General features: G+C 40.9%; 1 protein-coding gene across 4 annotated transcripts in view; it reads left to right on the forward strand.

The window, feature by feature from the left end:
• UBAC2 (UBA domain containing 2) overlaps positions 1-11,558 on the forward strand; it is a 174,652-nt gene that overhangs the window by 109,603 nt on the left and 53,491 nt on the right. For all 4 annotated transcript variants that reach the window (XR_013332620.1, XR_013332619.1, XM_077753885.1 and 1 more), the window contains exons 5-6: positions 164-287; positions 3,963-4,010. Coding sequence is in view for 2 of the 4 variants with exons in the window: in XM_077753885.1 (XP_077610011.1) it covers positions 164-287; positions 3,963-4,010 (172 nt within the window). In the remaining 2 variants the exon portion in view is untranslated. The remainder of the gene's footprint in view (positions 1-163; positions 288-3,962; positions 4,011-11,558) is intronic.

The following is an 11,558-nucleotide window of genomic DNA, read 5'->3' on the forward strand; positions in this document are numbered from 1 at the left end:
AGATGCGATGCACATATAGAATCTAGCTTGTATATCTGAGACCATGCTTTCAGATAGAAATAAAATTATAAGCAATATGACTTCAAATATATATTTGCTATTGGTATTTTAAATTGAGGATTATAATACAGTGATTTGTTTGTTTGTTTGTTTGTTTGCATAGCCTGGCACCTGTGTTTGCTCTGTTTGTACCATTTTACTGCTCCATACCAAGAGTCCAAGTGGCACAAATTCTGGGCCCGTTGTCCATCACAAACAAGACGTTGATTTACATACTAGGACTACAGGTACGGTACGCATTTTTATGTTCATCTTTCTTTAAACAGAGCTTTTTTTTTTTNAAACAGTGTTTTTTTTCCCATAAGTTTGGCTTCATGATCTATATCAAACGTTCAAAGGAAGTGTTACAGAACAAGAACATCAAGGCATATAAAGTACTAGAATACTTTCATAGTCTTTAGAAATCTGATAAGAGCTTTCACTGTAATTTGTATCAGTGGAAAGTATTTTAATTTCATTATACAATTCTGTGTAAGTACCTTTTAAAAATCACAGTATGAAGTGGAAACAAACGAGAACCGTCGAAGGGTGGAAAGTGGAAATTCACTGTCAAAATTAATGACTCCAGTGTCACAGATAGAGCGCTGAAGAAACCAGACATGTGTTACCAACTCTGTGACTCCTGTGCTGCATGGCCACTTGGCTAAGTGGTTTGATGCAAAGTGTTGAGAGTTCTTATTGTTTGATCTAAATTGAAAAAGGTTACGTTCACCAGTATCCAGTGTCATTGACCTACCTCTGCTGGGTTCCAGGCCAAGTGACAGAAGTTACATGATTTTCATTTTCTCCCTGTAATACTCATCACTTTTCTTTCACTCTCAGAGCTTTTGATGTGAACTTTTATTCTTCTGTTTCCTGCAGCACTATGGCCTTTTGATCCACTGTTAATACTCATAACATTCCTTATCCCACATATATCAAACCGGATACTAGTGTCTCTGTCAAATGCCCTCCTCTCTCCCCTTTTAACCTTTGGTATTTCCTCCAACCTGTCTAGGATGCTGTCAGGTGTTATCAGTGGTTCATCTAGGGTGAGTGTTTCCTCACCGCTTTTACAACTGTTTCTCATGAAATGTTTATTCTTCATCTCTCAGCCTACATACAATTACACTCTCCCTTATCCTTCCTAATGTTGTATCACCTAATAGCCCCTTTCTGCAGTTTATTCCTGCTAGAGGGATTTGCTGTGGCATGTTTACTTTTTTAAAGATTTTAATTTTTTTAAGAGAGAGAGAGAGTGAAGGAGAGGGACAGAGAGAGAATCTTAAGTAGGCTCCACACCCAGTGCAGAGCCCAACAATGGAGCTCAGTCTCAGGACCGTGAGATCATGACCTGAGCCAAAATCAAGAGTCAGATGCTTAACTGACTGAGCCATCCATAGACCCCACATGTTTACTTTTTAAGACCTGTGACATCAGAAGGCAGAATGCAGTGGTGGAAGAGTGCCCTGCACCTGGGGCAGGAGACCCAAGTTCTAGTTCTAGCAAGGCGCGGAGACGTGGTCAGTTTTGGAAGCCTTCTGAGCCTCTTGTTGACTGAAGTTATAGAGCATCCTTGAGGGTGAAAAATGTTTTATTAATTACGGTGTGAGAGTTCAGTGGAGTGTTATGGAAAGTCTTTGAAGCCAAGTGGACTTTGGTTTGATTACTTGCTCTGGTAGTTATTCGCTTTGTCACTTTTCTGAGCTCCTGTTTGCTGATCTGTAAAGATAATGTCTATCTTACAAGGTCCCTTGAAGAATTAGAGATAATAGTGTTGGTCATTCAAGATAATCCAAACAGATAATAAGAACTAAGTCATTTGGTTCCAAAATTAATTAATTAATTAATTAATTAATGTCTCTTGGTTTTTCTGAAATTGTGCATGTTATTTTCTTTCTTTCTTCCTTCCTTTCTTTCTTTCTTTCTTTCTTTCTTTCTTTCTTTCTTTCTTTCTTTCTTTCGGTGAGATAGAAATTACTATCAGAAAAGAGAGGTAGACATGCCTCGTTGGCTTCTTGAAAACATGGATGGCATCCAGGGTTCCTTTTGCTTATTCAGTATCAGCTCCCAACCCTCCCCACCTTGATGTGATACGGACCCCTTATTCTCAAAGTGTCTATTCTCTCTCTACCTCTCTCCTCCCTTGATGTTCTGCATCTTTCTGTCTTCTGCATAGCACTTCTTGAAGCCAGGAACATTGGCTGAATGAATGAGGGAAGTGAGTGAATGATTCAGTGATTTTAATCATTATCAGAAGACCAAAAATGTTTGTGAACGTGTCAGATGGCTTGAGAGCCAGTCATGTAATGCCCTTGCTGGGGGCTGTAGAAGATAAAATGAAGTATGAGGTGTAGCACTCTGTCCTCAAGGAGCCCAGCAGTGAGAAACAACATACCTACTGTTAAAACACATGAGCACACAATTGGGACCAAGCAAGCAATAAGATTAGGGGCTTAAGAGTCCAAAGGAAATCATTTTTTATTGACAAAATTCATGATACTCTCTTCTTACTCATGTTTGAGAGATGGCAGCCTGGAGGTCATGATCACTGGGTGGCAGAGCTAGACCAATTGGGTACACTGCCAGCTCCATCACCTGCCAGCTCTCTGACCTTGAACAGATTACTTGACCTCTCAGTTTTCATGGTTAAAATAGGGCTCAAAATAGAACTTACCTCATAGGGTGATTAGGAGGATTCAGTAAGTTTAATAAATGAAAAGCATTAAGATCGATCCTTGGCACATAGTAAGTGCTATAAAAGTGTTAGCTAAAAACAAATATAAAATAAAACAACAAAAAAGTGTTAGCTATTTTATTATTCTTTATATTTCTAGAATAAAACTACAGAAAAGTATTTTTCCACATAATTCTCATCCTTGTTATTTTCAAAGTTGTTTACACTGAATAAGCACCCGTGCTAGGTAAAAGGATTAAATTTTAGATCAAGGGATTAAATTTAAATTTGTAACCAGTGCTCCTTTCTCTGTAAGATAGCACTAAGAACACACTTTTGTCAGCCTCCTTTTTGCCTGTACTTTGTCATCTCTTACCTTTGTATCTCACTTCTGTTTATGTTTCTCTCTCTCTCTGTCTCTCTCTCATGAATCCTTGGTAAATGTGCAGAACTTTGAGATTTTGATCTAGCACAGTGTCTATAGTTAGCCCCTGGTCCTGCTTCTTTGTCTAGGAGCAGAAGTCCCCATATACCCAATATAATGGGATAAATATGAGCAAACTGCAGGCTCTAGATCTTTTCCTTCTCACAGCAACACTTTGAATGTCTTACGACTTTAGTTGTTTACCCTCAGCACAACACTCCTATGTAAATGATTTGGAAAATAAACGGAGAGATTTTATGAGACTTAATTCTGATTATTTTTGCATGGATTACCTCAGTATCATTGTCTGGTTTGCTCTTCCCTGAGTGAGCTGGAATGAGAGGCACCACAGGTAAGCCCAGCAGCCTCGGACGTGCCTGTGTGCTCGCACAAGTCGGGCCCCTCCAAAGTTAGAGTGACAGCGATGAGAAATTAAAATGAGAGAACTGTGGAAACTAATGTCACCTGTCATTACTCAGCACCAGGCATGGGATGGTGACTACGTATTTTGTATGTTGTTGGTTGTAATAATTGGTTTGTATGTGGTATTTTACTTTGTTTACATCAGTTAATGTCTACTTGTAAATAAGAATATGCCTGAATTTCACTTATTTTTCTTTGCACAGGAGCGGGCCAAGTGCAAAGAAAAAGTATATTATTTTCTTTTGGATGACAGAATTGATATTTATTAATTTTCTACTTGTTTATATTCAGAGATATACAATTACTATTTAAATGGTTATCACTGTAGTTATGTAAACAGAAGTGTACTGTGACTGGCGATTGAATTTCATTTTTAGTTGCCTTGTTTTTCTTTTATAGCTTTTCACCTCTGGTTCCTACATCTGGATTGTGGCCATAAGTGGACTTGTAAGTGTGATTTCTCTCCCCTAAACTCACTTTTCTGAAGGAACTTTAGGGAAAATGTCATGTCTCCAGCATTCTTTTAACTGTCAGCTCCATCTCAATGCTACTTCCGTACTAATGCAAAGGGGCCAGTTACATGAGCAGTTAACATGAAGGGGGCCAGTTTGTCTCAGTTTTCAAGGTAATTTTGATGAAGGTTTTAGCAGAGTTTCCTGTTAGTATTTTTTTTTCAAAAAAATTTTTTAACTAATTAATTAGAGAGAGAATGAGCAGGGGAGGGGCAGAGAGAGGGAGACAAAGGATCCAAAGTGGGCTCTGTGCTGACAGCAAAGAGCCTGGTGCAGGGCTCAAACTCACAAACCATGAGGTCATGACTTGAGCAAAAGTCAGACACTTAACCAACTGAGCCACCCAGGTGCCCCTCAAATTTTTTTAAATCTGTTTATTTATTTTGAGAGAGAGAAAGAGAGAGAGAGAGCAAGCGAGCACGGGGGAGGGGCAGGGATAGAGGATCAAAGAAGCAAGTCCTGTACTGTCCGCATGAAGCCTGATGTGGGGCTCAAATTTATAAACCATGAGATCGTGACCTGAGCTGAAATCAAGAGTCTGACCCTTAACTGACTGAGCTACCCAGGCGCCCTTCTTGTTACTGTTTTTTTAAAATTACCTTACCAGTTGAATTCATAGTAGGAAAAAAATGACAGAAAATGAAGTTGGATTTACTAAAAATAACCAGAGATGTTCTGCCTGTTGTGTGAAGAGACATTGTCATGCAAGGGGAAAAATAAGGCAAAATGGAAAGTCAGGTGGACTGGAGAATCGTCAGCGTGTGTGTCCAGAGAAGGCAGCGGGGGTGAGCTCAAGGGTTTGGGCCGCGTCTTCACCCGTCTGCCTGCCGTGCTCTTTTATTTTATCAAGCATTTGTCTTAAACTCTATTCGTGAGATATTTAGAAAGAAAGCTAGAACATGAGGTTGAGTTTTATTTTTCATCCATAACTCAAATTTGCACTCCCAAGTTTATATAAAAATAAGGTTATAATTAGTGCGTATGGAACATAGTTTTAACTTTTTTCTTGGGGAAGACTAATGCAGAAGGGATTCATAGTGATATATATAGCATCAGGGGGAAAGGATTTGGAAATAACCATGCACTTCCCCGCAGACGTTTTTTGTGCTATCATGAGTTAGTCTTGTTTCCTGGTGGGTGGGATTTGGGCCCCTGTTCTGTTACTTTAGACCTGCTGTCCTCTCTCCTTCCTTTATGCGCTCTGTGCAGCTTCTTCTATGTGCTCATTCTTCTCATTTACAGTTTAGTCCTTCATTCCCCAGGCTGCCAGCCCGCATCCTGAGGGTCGAAGTCACTTTGTTTCCCCCTCCAGAAATAACCTGTCTCAGGTGCCCAGATAACCGATTGGCCTCAGGCCCACTGAGCTGACTTCCGGTTTGTGGTCTGCAAACCATCCCAGCCACTTGGTGTTCCTAAGAACGCCACTTGGTGTTGCATAGTGACTTGGTGACAGTGTGGGATCAGACCGCATCTGTGGGGCACGGTCACCAGGCTACCTCCTAATCCCCGAATCTCCTCCCGCNGCTTGGTGTTGCATAGTGACTTTGGTGATCAGACCGCATCTGTGGGGCACGGTCACCAGGCTACCTCCTAATCCCCGAATCTCCTCCCGCTTGAACTGTCAGTGTGATGAACAGCTATTTCACTAGTGTGCAAACAGTAGATAGTGCGATGCTCTCATAATGAGAACAGCAGGACAGTCTCCTCTTTCTTTCCAGACACATTTTGTTTCCCTTCACAGTGAGTGGTCTTGAGTCCTGTTTTCAATATTTTCCTAAAACACTGAGGAATTTGAGAAGTACCGGACTGTGTGCTCTTTCACGGTGTTAGTTTACTATTGATTTATTGGCTCTTATTATCCAAACCCCTCTTTAATAACTCATTACGTGACATTTGTTTGAAAACATATCATTTTATATCTTTATAGTTGTCAGACTTGGTTTTAAATCAAGGGCTTGCTCTCACCTCAGAAAGTTTTCTTTTGTGGCATTCAGTGCTCTAGAAGTGGAGGTTGCATTTTTTTCATTTCTTTGTAGTCTTTTTAAAATCTAAAATATGCATGTTGTGGTCAGTCTTTTCCAGTACATGTTTAACAGGTAGTAGGTTCTTATTTAAATTTTTTCTAATTAAGTTTTTATTTTAATTCCAGTATACTAAACATACAGTGTTCTATTAGCTTGGGGTGCTTGTTGTGATAAGAACTAAGTGACATAGGGAATTGTTGGATTTTTTTTAAGAATCAGAAGTTTAACAAATTTTTAACATAAAAATCCCTTGTTTAAGAAGAGTAAATAGAGGGGGTTCCTGGGTGGCTCACTCGGTTAAGCGTCCAACTTTGGCTCAGGTCATGATCTTACAGTTCGTGTGTTGAAGCCCCGCATCAGGCTCTCTGCTGTCAGCACAGAGCCCGTTTTGGATCCTCTGTCCCCTTTTATCTCTGCCCCTCCCTGGCCTATGCTTTCTCTATCTCTGTCTCTCCTAAAAACAAATAAACTTAACAACAACAAAAAAAGTAAATAGTCTTGCACAGCATTTGGAATATAATTCCCAGAACTTAGCATTTAAACAGTCCATGTATTTGTGAACCCCTCTGAATCCATTGAATTTTCACTTTTAACAGTAATGAATTGAGCCTATGTTGACCTACAACGAACACAAATCTGACGGGCACCTGGGTGGCTCAGTCGGTGAAGCGTCAGACTTCGGCTCAGGTCATGATGTCATGGTTCATGGCTTCGAGCCCTGCGTCGGGTACTGTGCTGACGGGTCAGAGCCTGGAGCCTGCTTCAGATTCTGTGTCTCCCTCTCTCTGCCCCTCCCCCGTTGCTCTCTCCCTCTCTCAAAAATAAACATTGAAAAAAATTTTTTAAATGAACACAAATCTGACAAATATTCATATCAGTTTTATTCTTCATTATTATTCCACCATAATTAGATGATACTATGTTTACTTACAATAATTAATATCAGTCATAATCACAGCCAGTTTTCCTTTTCTTCATTCCTTACAGTAATGTCAATGCTTGTATTGAATTTAATGAATATTTTATTTCTGACTTTTGCCCACAAAACCATGTTTTTATTATGAAACATTTAGTATAATATAGTACATTTTAGATAAGGCTAATTCTAAGGAAGGATATTAAAATTGTGAATGTTCGGTTTACATATCACTGATTTTGGAATCAGAGTCTGAAATTCACAGAGCCACAGCTTGCCCCAGATGTCTGTTGCTCAACGTGACTTCTCTCCCATGTATATCAAGTGACTTCCCTTTTTTTTTCTTAATCCTAAATAAAATGCTAACAAGAAAATAAGATTCTTACTACCAGAAAGAAAAGCACAGATGGTGTTCAGTGTTCTGGGGGAATGTTTGGAAACCTGTTCATGAAATTTCACCTTCCAGCGTTGAGTCTACTAGTTCTCCTGACATACTGTGTGTGTTAAGGAAGTGATTTTATTTCAATCTGGCAATTCTGTGCTGTTTAAGAGAAAGAGCTTTTTTTGAAAAAGACATTTGTGTAAAACCTAAGTCACGTGTATCTGCTGTCATAGAAACCACCAACTTTTACTCGTGCTTTTCTGGAAAGCTGCCAACTTCAGACTTATTTTATTTAGTTACTGGTGGATTTATTTTCAGTTGGCTAGTTTTTAATCTCTCCTTGTGTCATTTACTCTTGCATGATTATAAATGTTTCTGAATAGAAAACTTTAAAATACCTCACTGACTGAGAGGAGAGAAGTTGATAGAGTTGAGTCAGGGCAGCACTTACTTAGATAGGAGCCCGCTTTCGGGCTTCAGCGATGTCACAGAGAAAAGGAGGACTACATTTTTTCCTAGGTTGAGAGGGGAGGAGTACTTAGCTTTCCAGGGGCAGTACTGAGCCAGTTGCCTAGGACAGCTGCCACTCTTCAGTTCTGTTTTGTGATCCAGCCCAGATTCCACCTGCTGCCCAGAAAGGGTCAGGGGCATTCAGGTTTGCTTAGACACCACTTCGAGATTATTCACATGTATCATAAACACGTGTTTTATGTTGTGTTGTTTCTCCTTTGGTAATTCTGGCTTTTAATACCAACATTTAATAACTTGGGGTGCGTGGGTGGCTCATTCAGTTAAGCATCTGACTTCGGCTCAGGTCATGATCTCACGGTTTGTGAGTTCGAGCCCTACATCGGACTCTGTGCTGACAGCTCAGAGCCTGGAGTCTGTTTCAGATTCTTTGTCCCCCAGTCTCTCTGCATCTACCCTGCTTACATTCTCTCTCTCTCTGTCTCTCTCTCTCAAAAAATAAATTTAAAAAAATATTTTAAAATAATCATTTCCATGAAAGGTCACAAAATTGTAATTGGAAAGCTTGGCTACAATGGCCAAGTGAAATATCTCAGTTGGAGCATGAACTTCGAGGTGTTAGTGTCCACCTCTTCTTCAGGTCTTTGGTGAGAGGCTTTCGGAAATTGGGGGCATTTTTTATATAGTAACAAGCTCTCTGGTCTTGTTACACATGAATGCTTTCTCTCCTTAAAGACCTTGTTGTTTCCTAATTGAACTTATTTTTTCTTTTTATGGTTCTGCAGAGAGCCTTTGGGCCATCCATATCCCTGTACTTCTTCATTTTCTGCCATTTTATGAATCATAGTAGTGAGTCATTACCACTGGGATGTACCCTAATTCTCAAAAGTTGAAGTCTCAGGCCTGTGCTGATTCTGGAATGATTAAAACAGAAAGAGCCTGCTTTCGCCAATTTTCTTTTTCCAGTTCACATGTTTATCGTCATTTGGTCCCCTTTCGAACTGTTTGGGGACCAATTAACAGACAGGCCTATGTTTCTCAGACTCCAGGCTTCTCCCCTTGAGCTATCCTTTGCGGCTTGACTATTTCCTGCGTTCGTTCCCTGTTCTCTACAATATATCAGACTTTGATTAGCTTATGATCAAGCAACCTAGTGTGAAAAAAAAAATCCGTCCTACCCAAAAATAAGATTAGAAACATAGATTGACAGCAGATTATTTAGAACTTTGAATGTGGTTTGAGTTTGTATTTTCTTCTGTAAGTAATGGGGATCTTTAAAGCTTTTCAAACAAAAAAAACTTCACGGTGGTAGGAGATTACAGAAGTCTCATTCTGGTTTGTAAATCATGAAAAAGAGGAAGGGAAAAGTGAGCAATCCTCTAGAAGTCAGGATGCCTCATTTGTGGGCTATCATGGCTTTTTTTTCATCCATCAACAGTAGTTTTAAAGAAAAACTATAAAACATTGTCTTTTGGTAGTTGAAAAGAAAAAGCATCAGACAGAACCCTATGGGTTTCTTTTTTAAAATAACAATTATTTATTTATTTATTTATTTATTTATTTATTTATTTATTTAGAGAGAGCAAGAAGAGGAGGGGTAGAAAGAAAGAGGGAGAGAGAGAATCCCAAGCAGTGATGCAGGGCTCAGTCCCACAAATGTGAGATCATGACCTGAGCCAAACTCAGGAGTTGGGTGCTTAACTGATTGAGCCAGTGAGGCACCTCAGAACCTAATGTTGATTGACTTCCCGATCATGGTGTAACATTAGATGGAAAGCTGCGGGACTAGCAAAATCTGTGGAAATCTAAACTCTTTAGAGTTAAGTTTAGAGCCCTGACTGCTCCCTCGTGAATGAGAATGGTGTGTTGGGTCCTCTGTTCCTTCTTCTCTGTTTCATGCCTTTTTCTTCTCTTCCATGCTTCCTTTTCCTTTTTCTTTCTTCCCTTCTGTTTCCTCTCTGGATTGGCCAAAGAACGATACAATAGAGTGGGTCAGATAACTCATCTGATGCCTGAGTTTTCAGTTCATTGAACTGAGGGCAGACCCAGCAGAGGGAAATCAAGGCTGGATGGAGCTGGTGGAAGGGCCAAGTGTAGACGTGGAAGACGGTTGTGACTCCCCAGGAACATCCAGACGTACAAGGTAGCTTTGCCGTCTTACAGTTAAAGTGGCACGCATAATCCTAACACCACATGGGCTGCTTACCGGCCCATCACACATCACACGCACAGGTTTTCTCTCTCATGTGGATTCATTTGCTCCTCCTCCCTCAGTCCCCTTTCCTCTCTCTGCCCCTCTCCCCCGTCCTGACCGCAGGGAGCCAGGACCTACTGAAAGAACCCTTCTGTCCCCTGCCATGGCGTGGCAGTTGTCACTCAGTTCAGGGCTGACAGTGTGAACGTCCTGGTAGACAGGCATCCACAGGGAGGGAGTGACCAGTAGACCTTGATTTTTACATGCTTAGTGTAGAATAAACGAGCTTAATATTACCAGTGTCTTGATAAAACTGTCACAGAAGTGCTTATAAAATAAAGGTATAAATATTTTATTGCTGCAATTTATCTTACACCTATAGGCAAAAACCTAGCCTCCTTTCAAAGCCTTTCAAAATTTGGCCTCCTCACGTACCAGTCTAACCCCCATATACTTCAGATCAACTAAGTTTGACTCTTCCCAAACATCTCATCCTATCTTGGGATTCTGTGCCATTTTGCCGTCGCTTATTCTTTACTTATATGTACCACGCACTGTGCTATTTCATCAGATATTTCTGTTTGTTCAAAGTATGTGTTGCCCTTTTTTACTGGGGGCTACCCTGTGCTCTGTCAACATCAGCCTCTACTCTGTGACTCACGTTAGCCACTAAAATGGGAGCAGAAGTGATGAATGCTTCTCAAGCAGAAGTTCTGAGAACCGCCGCAGAGTCCCACCATTCCTCTGTTCCCTTTGCCGTGAGAAAAGCACGTGCCAGACAGAAGCTACTCCTTCAGCCCAAACCTCAGAATGAAGGGGGCGCGTGGGGCATGGCTGTGCCGACATGTAAAATGAATGAAAAATAAATGTTTGCTATAAGCTGCTGAAATTTGGGATGGTCTGTTCCCACAGCATAGACAGCCTCAAGAAAGCAGAGTAATGCAGCTCTTTTCCAAGCACTTTATAAATATTATCTTTTTTTAAAAAATATTTGTTTTGAGAGAGACAGTGAGCGAATGGGGGGAGGGGCAGAGAGAGAGGGAGACACAGAATCCAAAGCAGCCTCCAGGCTCTGAGCTGTCCGCACAGAGCCCAACGTGGGGCTCAAACTCAGGAACCGCAAAATCATGACCTGAGCCGATGTCGGGCACTTAACCGACTGAGCCATCCAGGCGTCCCTATAAAAATTATCTTAATTAGCATTTATAAAAATCTAATGAAACAGGGACTGTTACCCCCATTTTATACATGAAACAAAGGCACAGAGGATTAAGTAATTTGTTAAGAGGGGCACCTGGGTGGCTCGGTCGGTTGAGCATCCGACTTCAGCTCAGGTCATAATCTCACGTTTCGTGGGTTCGAGCCCCGTGTTGGGCTCTGTGCTGACAGCTAGCTCAGAGCCTGGAGCCTGTTTCAGATTCTGTGTCTCCCTCTTGCTCTGACCCTCCCCTGCTCACACTGTCTCTCTCTCTCTCTCTCTCTCTCTCTCTCTCCCACAC

This window comes from Crocuta crocuta, unplaced genomic scaffold, assembly GCF_008692635.1.
Source record: "Crocuta crocuta isolate KB4526 unplaced genomic scaffold, BGI_CrCroc_1.0 scaffold31, whole genome shotgun sequence".
Lineage (NCBI taxonomy): Eukaryota > Metazoa > Chordata > Mammalia > Carnivora > Hyaenidae > Crocuta > Crocuta crocuta.